Raw genomic sequence first — 16,928 nt, forward strand, 5'->3', positions numbered from 1 at the left:
AGATGAAATGGTCAAATCACTTGTTTTCTGTTGTTGATATTATATACGTTTGCTTGAAACAAGAAAAGTATTTAATAGAAAGTCATAAATCTTCAACTCTGTTAACTGTGTCTCTCTTTCTTAACACTTTTTGATCATCTGAGAAATTGAAGTGCAACAGCATGATAAATACCTCAATCCCTTTCTAAATACTGTAACTGGCAGTCATGATTAAGACAAATCTCTGATACCTGTTACTATGTTATTTTTCTAATTAAAATTTCTCCATTTGAACATCTTTTATGCCTTAAATACAAAGAGATTTTCAGAAATGAGATGAATTTTACCCAGAACACTTATGTTCCTCTACAAAACCAGGTTTGCTTTTTCTATTCAGATTCTGGTTTATAAAATATCATCTCAAAATTCTCTATAATTCAGGTAAAAATGCCACAATTTTTCATAATAGAGCTGCCTTATAAAGTATGAAAGGTTAACATTGCTATTCCTTGAACTCATGATGGTGAGTTTTACTCCAAAACAGATGGGAATTATAGTCAAATCACTGTAATTATGAAGTCATGTGTGATTGAAGGTGGATGGAAGGAAAAAGGTTGAGTCACAAGGCAGATTCAAATAAGAATAATATGGCAGCTTCAGACACACTATACAGGTTGCTTTGGTCGAATAATAAGCTGCTGAAAGAATATTAATTTAATAGTTTATTATATATTCAATTACATTGTAAACAGATGCAATGTTTTTAAGACTCAAGCCCTCAATATGAATACAACCATAATCTTTTACTAGCAGAGAAAAGATTAAGTGAGGTCCTTTTATAAAAATACTCTGAAATCCCCACTGTACCCTGAACATGCAGATTTGATGACATATATAATTGGTTTTAATCCATGCTGAATTAAAAATACATCAGTTTGCTATCTAATTTTTGGAAAGAAAAACATAACTAAATTAATACTGTTTAGTTAGCAAAATGTATTTTTTATTATCTTAACTCATTTGGAAATTACCTCCAATAATTTGAACACTGCCATTCATTGCTAGTTCTTAAATACTTTCTGTTACAAGTTTCCATTAATTTATTATTTTTACTTCAGAGTCCTACTCCATTCCTACCTCCTGTATGCATATAAGGTGCTATGAAAAGAGAGTGCACTCCTCAACTCAGATCTCTGAAATCCATCTTCCCATTCTGCTTTTGTTATCCTTCAGATAGGTTCACCAGGAACCCAGCCCAGTCTAGGCTGAGCAAAAAAAAAAGAGAACTTCTGCAAGGACATACCAGTGATTAGTGCTGCTGCTTTTCTCCCATTTCCAGCCTAGCTCAAATCAACTCATGGTGCCTCAAAAAATTTTTTTTGCATGTTACCCAACTGCCTTCAGAAGAGAGTGCCTATACCACTTTTAACAAGAAGACACTCCACTACATTCACTGTCTGCTATCTTGAATGAAATTAAGTCCAGAAAGGATGTAGTTCATCAATATTGTCTTACTCAATGCACAAAGCTTGTAAGAGCCTGCAGACTTTTCCTGCATTCTCAGGAGATAGCTTCCTCTTTCTCTAGCCTTCTGCACTAAGTCTCCAAATCAACTGTGCCTTTCAGAGGAGACACTTTTACTTTTTTACTTTTCCTGGCAGTCTATTCAATCTCATTCCCTTTGTCTTTCGGAGTTTATGGGGACTGAACTGCAATTAAGATTCTGTAATTATTTCTTATGCATGAACTATTAGGGTTGAATGGGCTATTATCTTCCAAGGTCAAATGCTTTTATTGTTATTTTAAAGAAATAAGTAGAATTATGTAAAAACTCTCCTCCCCTGCAAGTCAGCCTGCCTTCAAACAGATGAGTTGTTTGTGAGGGGAACAGAAAATAGAAATAAACTACTGCCTTTGTATTATAGGCATATTACTTTTAAATAATTGCCAAATGTTCCAGACTAACCAGTCCAGGAAACCTTTTACAGTGGTTTTGCAATGTGCTTTCCATTTTCTTTCAGCACAGTGGAGCAGAGATAGATAAGTATCACTTGTGTGGAATTCTGTACTGAAACCCCTTTTTCTGTTCCAGGTTCTGGCCAGCCTGCGCACAGTCCGGAACAACTTTGCTGCATTAACCAATTTACAAGACCGGGCACCCAGCAAGTGAGTGATACTTTTTAAATGTAAACTAAGAAGACAAATAGATGTTACAGATTTCAGTCATGCCACCAAACCTGCATGAAATGATGATGAGGAATACCTTTATTAATCCCCTGAAGATGTTGTAGATGGTAGCTGAGACAAGAGCCCCCTTGCCTTCTAATTGCTTAAACTTGGAGTAGATTTTTTCAAGTTATATGATTTTAGATTAAGTAGTCACATGTCTAGGATCATTCAAAGATGATCATTCAGGCACAGTCTGAGTTTTGCAAATGAAACAGAGTGAGAAGGCAGCTGCACTCACTGAGATCTGAATGTAGAACTCTACTTCACTCATCCAAGGTAGTGACACCCTACCTATCCACAGCAGTTCATAACTATAAATTAAGCATTATAAATATGATCTCTCTTCAGTCATATTACAGCATCACAGTTAACACTAATGTTAGTTACACTGGCAAATAGAGTGAAGTCATTTCCCTCACCCAAAACATGTATCTGGAGACCTAGAAGTAATTAGAATTCCAAAGAAAAAATGTCTTTGCATATGTTTATAAGTCACCTTTCAAACTATATATAAGCTTTAGATGTGATTAGGCCGGCTTTTAATAAACTTGTAAGTTCTTAAAATATTCCTGTCCTGAAGTTCCCAAATTAATGCCCAGGTTATAATGTTGAAGGATTCAGTCATCTTATGAACTTATCAAGCTTAAACAATTTTTTATCTCCTTTCTAATAGAAGATCACCCATGTGTAGCCAACCATCTATTAACAAAGCAACTATAACAGGTAAGAATAATTTATTTATAGAAAAATATAATAATATAAATTAATTACATTAATATTTCGGATAATTTTACCTCACACTACTTTTGGTTATTTAACAACTTGGTCTTGGATGTCTTTATGGAAATACTCTTTATTGGACACTGTATTTTTTACATCACAATAATCCACAACTTACGCTGTGTAATTTTACATGTAGTTACTTTTTCTATCATGTTCTGTCAGAGTGAAAGAGCATTTGCTTTTCTTCCTGATGAAAGTATGCAGACTCTTACTAAACAGGCAAATGATCATTTAAACCACAACTAGAAATGCAATTTTCAGTAATTTTCAAAATGCCTCATCCTTTTAATTGAATTATGCATTTGTATCTCTAAGAAAAAGTGGTACTTCAGCAATTTTAGGGAGATGTGTGGCTTTTCAGTGTTCAAGAGTTTCTTCCTTTAGGCCCTGGAATGTGTTAAGATCAATGGGTTTTTTCAGCTAACCTCTCACCTCAAAAGGACCCAATCTTGGCAGTTCTGTATAGTTTTGTTCTCCTAGGATGTCATACAATATGAATATTTGTGTGTAGGGCTCATCAGGGAACAGAAGGTTATGTGTTTAAATCTATTTTATAAGCAGAAGGGCATCATAGAAAGAAGATACATATATGCAGACCTATTATATTCATGATCCTTTTTAAATATATTTCTTGAAGAGGTAATTTTGGGCATTGGTTTCAAATTGCTCACAATAAACCATTTCATTTGATTTTGTGATTTGTCTCATAGCAGAAGTATGTTAACTGGAGACAGAGATACCCAAAAGTAAGGCTCTTTCTTTTACTCTGAGGGACTAACTTCAGAAAATCAATAACATAATGAAATTCATGACAGTAAAAGAAAATTATATCCAGAAGAGAAGATGTGCATGCCTTTCATGCTCTCCCACAGCTATTTGTCTGAGGTCAACTTCTTTTCTCCAGCAGGAGAAGCTGTTCAGACAGCAGGACCCAAGACATTCTCTGTTGGAAGATGCTGTTGCTCTTTTTTAATTCTCCCTGCTCTGAAGGTTTCCATTCAGTTAATCCTCAGACTGTTCTCTATATGTCAGCCATAAATCATCTGAAATTTTAAAGTTTAGAAAGAAGGTACTACAGTCAGTTCTCCAATTAAGCTATAAAATTCTTCTTTACCAATGAATTCAAAGGCAGTAAGAAAAGGCAAAAAATAGTAAGAGCAATTTAATCTAATTAATTTTAGTATGATTTCTCAGAGATGCTGCTAGAATTGCTGTGCCCAAATTATGCATTGAACCAGATAATCTGGAGCCTATGTGGACTGGATATTAGTGCTTGAGAGTCTTTGATAATATAACATAGATATTAAGCCACTATAAAGCATGATAATGGCTACAATTCATTTTGACTGTTGAATGGAAATTGAGGCTGGATGCTATTTTGCGTGAAAGGGTTTGCCCATTCTTAGTTATAAGATGGTTTCCATATTTCCATGGCAACAAATTTCATGGCATAGGTGCAGAAATATGCATAGGTTTGTTCTTGGGGCATATAGAATCCTAGTAAAACACATTAGCAGCATGTTAAGAAGGAAGATATATTAAAAACACTTCTGCTACATTTTATGGAATAATTGAAAACCCTTTCAGGTGCTACTAAGTTTTTTTGAATTCTTGTGAGGAATGTTCAAAGTGTAGCTTATACAGATCCTTCCTGCTGAGAAATCCTGCTGATTTTGCTGTCCTGAGAATTTGTGCCATGAGGTATCCTGAGCAATACAACTATCATCATGTCATCCAGATGGCTCAGCCTGCAATCTCAGCAAGAACTTATTGGCAAGGTAGCAGTCTAGGTGACTGGAGAGCACAGTGTCACTAAGCTATATTGATGATAAACCAGAAAACAGACAGTTAAGATGGAGATTTAATGTTGCAAAACTTCCTGGAAGGCATGTCTCTGGGAAGATTCTCTCTGAGGAAAGAGATGATCACAGAAGGGAACTACTGCAGAAGATACCAGGGAAGCAACAAGAGAAACATGAAAAGTAATCTGGTAAAGCTAACTAACTAAAAAAGCAAGAGCAAAATTCTCTCTTTTGCTATTTTAAGAATTCACCCTGAGGCATAAATCTGTGGCAGCATACCTTAGCAAAAGTAAAAAACTATGACATTGAGGAGTGAAGCAGTACAGGAATCATATGTTCAAATTCTAAGAAGCAAGAGCCATGATGGTAGCCCTAAAATGTATGGTGATTTTTCAATGTAAATATGTAGAAGTTGTGATCAAAATAGTCTTTTCTATTCAGTATATCCACATGAATCCCTTTTGGAAACTGTGTTGAAATGAGCTAATGAATATTAAAGACATACAATATCATGTTCATTATCAGACAACTATGCTATAGCATACCGAGTGCTCCTTTTGCAGACTAATTAGGGGGTAGGACATGGGAGCTTTTCATGTAACAATAGAATTTTTGGATGACACTTTTCATACTTGCTTTAGACTCTAGGATGTAAAGATCACTTTTAACTTAGTCAGAGTGAATAAGAGGAGATGAAAACTTACTTCTATTAAAAGTCTTCAAAGGGATATGAATCTCCTACAAGTGCCATCTCTCTCTCATCACTGAGACCAGCCTGGGATAACTCGGTTTGCTGAACAGTTCTCTCATGATTTGTGTTCTGGTCTTAAATCAAAAGAGGGATTTCTGTCTGTAGATATTTTCTGGTGTTTCATTTCAAACTGACAGTAATTCTCTTAACCCCCAGTGAAACACAAATTTTGTTTTTAAAAAAAATTAAACTATCTGTGACTTAAGAATTGAGCTTTCCATTTTTACACCTCTGTCCATTCATCCAGTCCACTCTTCCAGAGTTTGCTTAAGATGATATTGTGAGAGACAGTGTCAAAGGCTTTGCTGAAGTCATTGCATGAGACCTTGTCTGGAGTACTGCACCTCAATCTGGAACCCTCAGCATAAGAAAGGCTTGTATCTTCTTGAGCCAGTCCAGGGGAAGCCAGGATCAGAGATGATCAGAGAGGGCTGGATCTCCTCTCCTGTGAGGACAGGCTAATAGAGTTGCATTGCTCTGTTCAGAGAAGTGGAGGTTCTAGGGTGATCATGTTGTAGCCTTCAAGTACATAAAGGGGCCTACAGGAAAGCTGAAGATGGACTCTTTACAAGGGTTTGCCATGATAGGAGAAGGGGAAATGGTTTTCAGATGAAAGAGAACAGATTTACAGCAGACATTAGGAAGAAATTCTGAGGCCCTGGAACAGGTTGCTCAGAGGAATTCTGAGTGCCCCATCTCTGGAAGTATTTGAGCAGGGACTCTGAGCAACCTGGTCTAGTGGAAGGTGTTGCAACTAGATATCTTTGAAGTCTCTTCCAACCCAAACAATTTTATGATTCTCTGAATTCTAATGGTAGAGAAAAAGAAAGAGATTTATATTTTTCAGTCCAGGGCATATTTAGATTTATCTTCTATTGAAATCCCTCCATCTGATCAATGAAATTCAGTAACCAAGCAGCAATGCAGATGTCCATTGTTTTAGCTAGTTTCAGTTATCTCATTTTTCAAAAACAAGCTTACATTTTTCCAGCAAGTGTTTTGAATATAAAATTGATAATCATCAGCTTTAGTGGAGTTGAACAATTTTAGTGGAGTTGAACCAGTTTCCCATCATTACTGTGAAAAGCACTTTAAAGTGACCTGTAAATTGTTTTCTTAAGTAATCAATATTATTTTTCATAAATAAGACAGATTTGGAATACAGCCATATTTACACCAGGTACTCTTTTCAGTTAATCATTAAAAGGCCTTATCTAGGTCATGATAACCAAACAGAGAGTTATCTCACTTATAGCCTTGTTAGCTGCAACACAAACAAAATCATATTGCTGTAAGATACAGCGCACAAATTGCATTCAGAAATTCATTCATATATCCCCTGACCCATAGGAAGTAAGGTATGCACTAGTAGGTAAGGGATCAGAGAGTCTGGAGTCTGCTCCCCACCCTGACTTTCACAGTTGCTTCCTCATCTTCGGGGCTGAATAGCAGCTTTACCTCCTGCCCATGCAGAGTTTGTGAGTGTTTAATATTAATAAATGAAAGCCATATTTACTTGCATTCAGAAAGAATTTCTCAGTGTCATGGATGGTGCAGCATTTTCATGTGCTACAGTTAAAAAAAAAAAAAAAAAAGGTTGCTTAAACGGTGTAATTCAGTAAACTGGTTTTCCTTTTCAGAAAGTAATGTCTCCAGTTCAGCCACATTAATTTAGGGAAGAGGTTGTTATTAACAGGATATAGCTGTGAAGGCTTGCTGAATGCTTTCTTCATCTTGATTTGTAGAGTTTTAATTAATGTTGCAAAAGTTTTCTAACTGTAAGGCTTCAAATGAAATCTCTATGTAGGGCTCTTTTAGGGTCAGTGGGTTTGTAAGACAGTGATTAACCTTCTTAAGGCAGAAAGAGCAGGAAGAGGACTGAGGTTTTGAACCAGATAAGATGTTCATGTATCATCTCACTTTCAAGGAAGTGAATAAAACCAGGGTACAAAATAGAATACTCTTTATATTTGAATAGTGCTCTTCAACACTGATACCTGATAGGCAAATATGTAAGCTTTCATAAAATAGAAAGTTAAACAAAGAAATATAAGATACAATTTACAAGATTCTTGGCAAGAATGTAATGTAATTAAAACTAACCACTTGAATTAAAAATTAGAAAAAAAAAAGTAGATGTTTTGTAGTGTGTAGATAACAACACTTGGCTCTTGTGTATGAATTCAAATTTTCAGCAGTCTGTTTCAGTAGAAATATGTGGTGGTTATTAAAGTGCATAGAGACCAGAATGCATCATAGGGCTGCCCTCTGCTTGTTATCTTCATCTAGCACTTCAGGTTACTTTTTCATAAGACTGCAGTGTAATAGAGCCTTGATTTGTTACAGATTCACATATTTTGTAGTTAGACTAGGGATCCATTTAAAAAGTAAACATTATCAATCTCCACATCACTAATCTGATACGCAACCCCACATAAATCTTTGCTTCTTACTTTGAAATCGATCTCATGTTTTGCTGCACCAGTAAAAGTCCTTATATCACCATTTCACCCAAACTGTCCACTTCACTAGATAGAGAGACAGGGTGAAAAGCTTCTTGTGCTTCTTCTCCTTTCAGCCTGTGCCACTTACAGGCACTGGTAGTATAGCACAGCAGAGAGCTATACATGACCCCAAGACGTATGTGTTTATTGTATTCAAAACAAAAGCAAAACAACTGAAAAGAGTGAATATACTAAACCATAGTTTGTTTTTTAGGACAGAGTCAAGAAGAATCAGAAAGAAAAACAGGATTCTTTCCTGTGTCACTTTTCTCATTCCTATTACAAATGCCTTTGTCCAGTGAACACAGGAAATAAAACTGAAGTATATGTGGGTTCTGGTATGACAGCTGGATGAAGTCTGAGTGTACCTTCTCTTCACATCTTCATCCAGCTTCTGACATTTCTGGTCAGGGATACATTTTCGCCTGTCCAGTTTGAAGGATAGACTTGAAAGCTGATCTTTTTGTCCTGTAATAGATTACTGAGAAACTGGCCTATTCAAGTCTATTCACTTTCCTGAGTACCCATTTAAAAATTAATGGCTACGCTGAAATCACCCGTTAAAGTGCATAAGTTCTGCTTTTATTATATGCATACTCCTGAGTAAGGAGCCTGAACACAGCAGTGAATCAGAGTGACCAGAAGCCATGGTCAGACAACCCTGGAGACAAGCTACAACAAAGCCTCCCTTTTCTGTATTTTGTCTCTCTGGCCTCATGTATTTTTCTTTGCATTCTGCAAAATGACTCATCTTCAACTGAAAGGTGTAATTCTGGCTCTTGTAGGAACATCCACTTGTACCTACTGTACTTTCTCAGGAACTAGGATTAAAAATTTCAAGAAAAAGCAATGCCTAAAATTCAGTCTTCAACTCTCAGGTGTGAAGTTTCAACATATTCATGCTAAAAGACATCTTTTTCCAGTGTTAGGTAAGTCAGAAAATATTTGATAATGGGAACGGATCACCATGGAAGCCTCTGATTGGCATCCAGCCATGCATTCTCAGACATGCCCCTGTGCTTCATCCTTCCAGTTGGCTCTCTAGGTATCAAATCCCTCTGAACAACCACATGCATTCTTTACAGTCAGAGGAGGCAAGCAGGCATCTCAGGGAGCCTATGCAAAGTGTTGTGTTATCCAATGGACACTACTTTGATGTCACCATCCAAGAGAGACACCAGCACTGGATGGCCTAGCATAGTCCCAAATATTCTAAAGTATTCTCTACCAGAAACTTTTCAGGAAGAGCTGCAGCAAAAATTTCACTGAATTTGACTTTGGGACTTTGGGAGGAATGGTGGCAGGAATGGTGGAAGAGCAAGAAGCTCTTACTGGAGAATCTTCACTTGAAATGTTAAATGTGCCAGGATATGACTTTAAAATTTCCTAATCAAACCTATACCATAGTATTCAGCCAGGTTTTCACAGCTAAATAACTCTTGCTTTCTGTTAATAGACTTGTAAAATTTATATGCTTTTGTCATAGTCCTTAATCAGCTCACCATCAAGAAGATTAATCTCTATTTTGAGTAGAGGGAAACTTTTTTTGTTCTAGGAAAGTCTTGATTTTATTCTCCTTATGATGATATTCTGAGTTAATAAAGTATCTGTGATCACATGCATATAGTTTCAGTTGTTATAAAATATTAAAAATTATTCCTAAATATTTGTATTAAAATGCTAGCATGAAATTCCCAATCTGATCAATTTTGCACACATTTTAAATTAATTTCTGCAATGATATTTATATTTGAACATGTAAATTAAATATGATGAGAGACAAAAATTCAGGATCTATCTCTTAAATCATAGGATATTATGATAAAAGTAAAATATTTCTTTTCTTAATTACAATGGTCAAGGTAGGATTATATCCAAGTGAGTGAATTTTGCCACTATATAACTTACTACTGTGGTAATAAATAAGTTAATTAAATCAGAAGCATATTACAGAAGTGACTATTGGATTAGCAAGCATTTACAAATTCCCCTCGTACCAAGTAAATAATATGCTAATAGCCTACTTAGTGCACATACTGTAAGAACTATTGATTTAAGGAGTACAAAGATGATGAAAATAAAAAACCTAATAAGAAGTCTGTTATGTAGAAATGAAGGAAAAAATCAATCAAGAGTTTAAAAACCTGGAAAGCTGAGCTAACTAAATGCTATGAGCAGGATCTGGGGAGGTCCAACAGATGATGGTAGGCAGCTAATGGGAAAGAAAACACTATTTGTTGGGGAAGAGTCTTCAATATTGTTATAATTATTGTAGATGTGGTTGGTTTTGCTGTTAATATTCCTGAGTTTGAACTCTGCTTTTCAGAGGTAAAAAGAAAAATCAGAATTTTGTGTAGGATCATTCTTTTAAATGGGATTTCAGCTAATATAAGCAATAGCAAATGATACCTGACCCCCAAACTGTGTTGAGTATTCTGCCCTTTCTCTGCCCTCTCTGTTTCCTGAACAGAAAGGGTTCTGCCTGTATAATCTATTTCAGCATTTCAGCTGCAGAAATGTATTTCTTCTCTAGTGGCTCCCTCTTTTTTTTTTTTTTTGGTGGATTTGTGGGTGAATCTCAAAACATTTTTTGCATATTAGATGTAAGATAAAGAGAATTTGAATCTCATCAAATTTCTTCTCATGAATCTCATCACCATCTCATCTGTTTGTTGGTAGCTCATCATTCCTCATTCAATCTTCAACTCTGAAAACCTACCACATAAAGGAGGTGAGCAGAGAAGCATTAGTCCTACAGCAATATATGTTCTTGCAGTTCGAGGTGGTATTTTCAAACAGCAAGCAGCTGCCTTAGTTACTATGCACATGTTTTTCATATGGGGAAACAATAGTCAAGTGGTTAAACCATGTAGTTATCACATGCTTCTGCTTGGAGATGTATATAAGCATGTTAACCTATCAGCCATAGATATTCACTGTATGATCTTGTGAATCCAAAATCTGTTTGCCTTGCTTCTGCTGATTCTCATGATGAAATCTGTGAGTTTTTGCTTTGCTGAGTAAAATCTGAAACTGCACCACCAATTGATCTTTTACAACATTATTTTTTTGGTCTGGTGCTGTTCCACTCTCCTTGCAGATTTATACTCCCTTGAGTTTTGTGTTTGGGTTATTCCTTCTTTAGGAGTCAGGGGTGACTGTATGATATGATGCAGTGAAATGCCATGGTGTGGGAAGACCAGGTGTAGGAAGAAAAAGGCTTCTTGCAGCCTCAGTACACAGTCCAAAAGAAAAGGGCACAATTCTGTTCCACAAATACTACTGTCTAAACATATCCACTGAAACACAGAGTTGATGGTCAAAGGAATAAATGTTCCTTCAACAAATATGTTTGTGGTGTGCTAAAATACTTGCCAGTTCTACTTTGAAAATTCTTTTCTTCAAGAAAGATGTTAGCCTTCTCTATAAAAGAAGGGCTATAAAAATTGCACTTATTTTCCAAGAATTTCTTTGAAGATTGATTGTTAAAATAAATAAGTATTTCTACTTCACAGTATACATATTTACTCATATGTATTCCTTTTTGAGAACTGTCTGCTTTGATGGTTCTGTGAGTTCTGCAAGCATTATTTCCAATCTCAGCTCAATCCTGCAGAGCTGAATTATAAAACATCTACTGTGGCCACATTACCTTTGCAAAAAAATAAAAAAAAAATAAAAAAAAAAAAAGGTTTACATAAGTATTCTAAAGACTAAAATTCCATAGAATAAAATCAAAATATAATAAAATTTTCTTAACAAATATGGTTCTTTCAAAGTGACAACCCCATCAGTCAAAAATGCACCATAAAAATCCATCTTTCTTCTAATAAGATGTAATTAATGTAATTTTTTACATTTTTTCGGCAAGTTACAGGAAAAGGCAGATTACCATTTTACTGTCTGAGTTACTGATTAGCTACTCATCTGGCAGTGCTTAGACAAGTTTATTTGGAAGCTATTGTTCAGTGCAGGGAAAGAGCTTCCCTAGTGCATTCTCAGGCAGTCTTGCAAATGAGGAGAACTGCTATGTATACATACCCTTCAACTCATTCTGTTTAGTGACCAGACACCAACAGATATGAAGAAGCACAGTGTGACTTTCATGCACCAGAACAAATGCTCAGTGTTAGTAAATCCCCTGGCTGAAGCCCACAGTCTCACAGATTCATGGCCAGCACATTGAAGCTGGTTTACCTGCGATCAGGTCTCTGGCATCAGTAGCAACATAGCTTTAAATAAAAGTTATCACATATATAAAGTCCATACTAGCCACTTTACTTTTCACAAGACTGCTTCTAGAAGTTCTCAAACTTGTCTCTGTGTTGTGTGGCTGGCTGCCTTGCTGGTGGATGGACTGTTACCAGGTCAGGATCATTAACAAAGGCTTTGTTAATACTGGCACAGTAAACTAAAGCATGAGCTGTTTCATAGAAAAGATTGTTTCCTACATCTATTGTTTAGTAGTGAAGTTGTTTAGCAGAGGAACAGGACTAAGACAATAGTGTTCTTGACTTGGTTCACCTCATACAGTCTGGTCTGTTAGCTGAGGCTGGAAACAGAAACTGTCCCTTGAAGGGCAGGGGAGGGAAGAAGGGGTTCTGCTTACTGTATTCTTCTGTAAAGGGTTTCTCCATGAAGAGAATGTTATTCATGGCCACTGTTTCTCTCTGGCCATATTTCAAGGCTTCAATTTTTGCTTCTCACCATTACAGTAACTCCTGTAATAGAAAACATGGCTTCAGTGTTACTAACACTTGGGAAATGTAGCTGGGAATAAATGTCAGGCTCTCCTATGAAGTGGAAATGTTAGCACAACAGACTGTAGTCCATCACAGCTGTAAATGGAAATGGAATTTCAAGGCCACTCCTAAGGCAAAGAACATGGATCAGTAGTTGTCATTGTGCATGAGTCTGTTAGATGGATTTATCAGAAACACCCAGCTAAAAATTACATTTGAAGAAATAAATATCCTCTGGCTACTAATTCTAGTGAAAAAAAAATATAACCTGGCTTCTAAATTTAAAATTACTTTATTTTCCATTTTTATCCTGAAACATTGTATATATCTACTTTGTATAGGTAATTACCTGCCAATTCAATGTTCTACTACTTTCATGTTGGACCCATAATCATTAAGAGTTCATTTTTTAAGATATAATAATAAGAAGAGTAAATTTAAAATTTTATTTTCTCCTGTAAGTGCACAGACAAATCACTTTATATGATGTAGAGGCTGTTTGCTGGTAGTCTTTGCTGCTATACTAATGATCTTAAATGTCTTCTATGTCCTAGACAAATAAAAGTCTTATCTCATTTGAAAGAGTTGCACAATCAGAATTCTTTTTTGTAAGCTTAGACTCAGAAACCTCTCAATAACTTCTGAATTTCTTTTGACATCTACACATAAAGACAAATACATTGTTTTCCCAGAGCCAGAGAGTCTTGATTTCATCACAAGCAATAATCAATGGACTTCTCCTATAAAACTCCACATTCAGAGCTGACAGTTCCACTGGATCTTAAATTATTGCATTCTATATAAACAGAATTAGATCAAAATAGTTTTTCAAGAGTCATACATTGCCTATTATGCCTGAATCTTAACCATTTTTAAAAGTATACTTTAATGAGTGGAAATCTGGGTTTCATTTCACTTTTCTCAGTTACTGCTCTTGGTTTGACTGTCCAGTTTGGAATTGAAGTAACAACCTCAGGGAGTAGAATTTAATTATGTTTTTTCAGGCTTGGCCAACTTTTTACTTAATTTTTTTCTGTTTTTCTTTCTCTGGATTTTCACGTTACTACACAGGTGGTATAAATGATAGCAGTCCTCTCACAACTCTCTGCTTGGTAATGTTACAGCTGTTTTCATTGAAAAAGGTGATGACTGGTCTGTATTTGCACCTTTATTGCTGTGGCTGGAAGAGTGACGACAACAACAGTCCAATTTTAAAAATTAAGGAATTTAGTCATGGCTGTAGGAAGCTGTCTATAAACGGATTAAGCCTGGTTGCCTCAAACCATTTTTGACAGTTTTTTCCAGTCTTTTTAAAGCAAAGGCCAACTGTAGCTTAATCCTGTTGCTGCAACAGGACAATTGTATAGCACATCTGCCGTTCTGAAGAAGAATCACTATTTTGAAGAAAATAGATAGGACAGGCTCTGTTTTTCTATTTCCTCCCTTACATTCTTGTAAGAGACAGATGCCACCATATGACTATCAGATTAAGAAAATACTGCTAGATTTCCACTCTTTTCTCTTCTAAATCAACCTTTTTTGAGTTTTATTGCTTTCTGTGAAAATTGTTCACTTCCGATAATTGAAGAAAAAAATACATCTGAAATGAGTGATGTGCTTAGTTAGCAGAAAGAGAATATGCAATTTCTACATGCTTTTTCTATCTCCTTATCCATGCATAACCATCCACTTTTTAAAACAGAAGTAACACCAATATTTGTGACGTGCAGATATTACAATGAAACAATGCAAGAACCTCAGCAGCAGCAGGTGTGCCTACAGTCTGCCAGTCTGTTATGCTTTACTTCTGCAAGTCCATCAAAGCCTCTTCCCACTCTGTGGGCTGAAGTCATACACAGGACCAACAGCTGTAATTATTCTCAAAAGTAATGGAGTTTGAAGTGTTTTTGCTGGTACTGAACATTTGGCTCTTACTTTTGGGTGGGTGGGAGTGCTAATGATTCATTAAATTCACAGTACATCAGTTAAAAACTGTTTGTTAAAATGGATCTGACTGTAAAATCAGAATCCAGAAATTGGTATTAGTATGTGAAAAATCTGGGGCTTAAATGATGCTGATATATTTCATTCAAAGGGTAATTTTGGTTTAGATTCAAGGACATAAACTGGGGTAATTTTATAAAATTGAGTTTGTTAGGTTTTGTTTGTTAGATTTTAGAGTATGTTGGGGAGGTATAGACAAGGTATGAGGGTATGGATACATAGTAGAGGTTTGGACAGGAAAGCTTGTATGAACAGTCATTTGGGGGCATTTATAGTAACAGCTGGTAAGGATCAGTGATGATCAGCCAAGTCACACGTTATGAGGTGCACACCAGACTGACACACTATGAGGATGCTGCAGATTTCAGTGTAAATCCTGTAAGACTTGATATCATCAAGCCAGTCTGACAAACTAATCATGTCCTTCTCTCCCACAGTTTTCCCACCACTTCAGGTCTGGAATTTGTTTTAACTCGTAAATTCTCAGAAGTTCGTTTTCCCTTTTCTTTTCTGCATCACAGTGTCTGCAGTTTGATGCAATACTCTGTCCACATGAGCTGCCTTGACCTCCCAGCTGCCACACACACACTTCTAATGCCTGTTCTTTCCACACGGTTTTCCCAGCATCATGTTAACATTCAAGCCTTCCATAATACTTAAATAGCTTAAATACTCCGGAAGGAGTGTCAGTTGTCAAACACCACCACCCATGGTACGAAATAACCAACCATACGGTGCCAGGTACTTCTCACACTCCTGCTGCTGTAGTCAGGTGGGATGCGATGGAAAACAGAGATGCTAGGTGTGACCCGACACTGCCATGGAAGGGAAAAGACTCGAGGTGAATGTTTTAGACACTTCGGCTGGAAGCCGCATTGTTTAAACCTTCAATGCCTTTAGGAAAACAACTTTTCCGTGGCTCTCGGCTGAGCTCCCCGTGGTGCCGGCTGCCCGACGAGAGCCGGCTCCCGGCCGGGTAACCCGCGTAAGGGAAACGCGGCTCGTCCGGCGGCGGGCGCGGGCAGGGACAGGGACCGGGCTGGACGGGCGAGGCTGGCCGGAGGGCACGTCCCGGGGCTGGGTGGCACCGATCCCAGCGGGAGAGGAGCTGGTCGGAGGGCACATCCCGGACAGCGATGGCAGAGGAGCCGGCCGGAGGGCACGTTCCGGGGCTGGATGGCACTGACCCCAGCGGGAGTGGGGCTGGCCGGGGGGCACATCCCGGTTCTGGATGGCACTGACCCCAGCGGGAGTGGGGCTGGCCGGGGGGCACATCCCGGGGCTCGATGGCACTGACCCCAGCGGGAGTGGGGCTGGCCGGGGGGCACATCCCGGGGGCTCGATGGCACTGACTCCAGCGGGAGCGGGGCTGGCCGGGGGGCACATGCCAGTTCTGGATGGCACCGATCCCAGCGGGAGAGGAGCCGGCTGGAGGGCACATCCCGGGGCTGGATAGCACCGATCCCAGCGGGAGAGGAGCCGGCTGGAGGGCACATCCCGGGGCTGGATAGCACCGATCCCAGCGGGAGAGGAGCCGGCTGGAGGGCACATCCCGGGGCTGGATAGCACCGATCCCAGCGGGAGAGGAGCCGGCTGGAGGGCACATCCCGGGGCTGGATAGCACCGATCCCAGCGGGAGAGGAGCCGGCTGGAGGGCACATCCCGGGGCTGGATAGCACCGATCCCAGCGGGAGAGGAGCCGGCTGGAGGGCACATCCCGGGGCTGGATAGCACCGATCCCAGCGGGAGAGGAGCCGGCTGGAGGGCACATCCCGGGGATGGATAGCGCCGATCCCAGCGGGAACCGGGTTGCGGAGCGGGGAAGGGGCGCTCAGTGCGTCCGTCCCGCTTCTCCGCCCCTCCCTCCTGATGCGGTCTGTGTCCAGTAACATTCCAAACAGGGAACACATAGCCGGAGTTGTGTCACCGCCACGGCCCGCCGTTGGAGCCGAGTTCTTACGTGTTTGCAATCTGCGTGTTCGTGTCTGTGGAGCCATGGAATGGTTTGACTGGAAGGTGCCTTAAAGACTATCTTCCAAACTCTCTGCCGCGGGCAGGGAGACCTCGACTAGACCAGGCTGCTTACAGCCTTATCCAGCCTTGAAGACGTTCTAGAGCACAGCATCCACTTTTC

General features: G+C 38.6%; 1 protein-coding gene across 5 annotated transcripts in view; it reads left to right on the forward strand.

Annotated features, from left to right (window-relative positions):
* Nucleotides 1-16,928, forward strand: part of PDE4D (phosphodiesterase 4D) — a 353,290-nt gene that overhangs the window by 267,455 nt on the left and 68,907 nt on the right. For all 5 annotated transcript variants that reach the window (XM_056513777.1, XM_056513778.1, XM_056513782.1 and 2 more), the window contains exons 4-5: nt 2,072-2,145; nt 2,882-2,931. In XM_056513777.1, coding sequence (XP_056369752.1) covers nt 2,072-2,145; nt 2,882-2,931 — 124 coding nt within the window. The remainder of the gene's footprint in view (nt 1-2,071; nt 2,146-2,881; nt 2,932-16,928) is intronic.

Source organism: Oenanthe melanoleuca, chromosome Z (assembly GCF_029582105.1).
Source record: "Oenanthe melanoleuca isolate GR-GAL-2019-014 chromosome Z, OMel1.0, whole genome shotgun sequence".
Lineage (NCBI taxonomy): Eukaryota > Metazoa > Chordata > Aves > Passeriformes > Muscicapidae > Oenanthe > Oenanthe melanoleuca.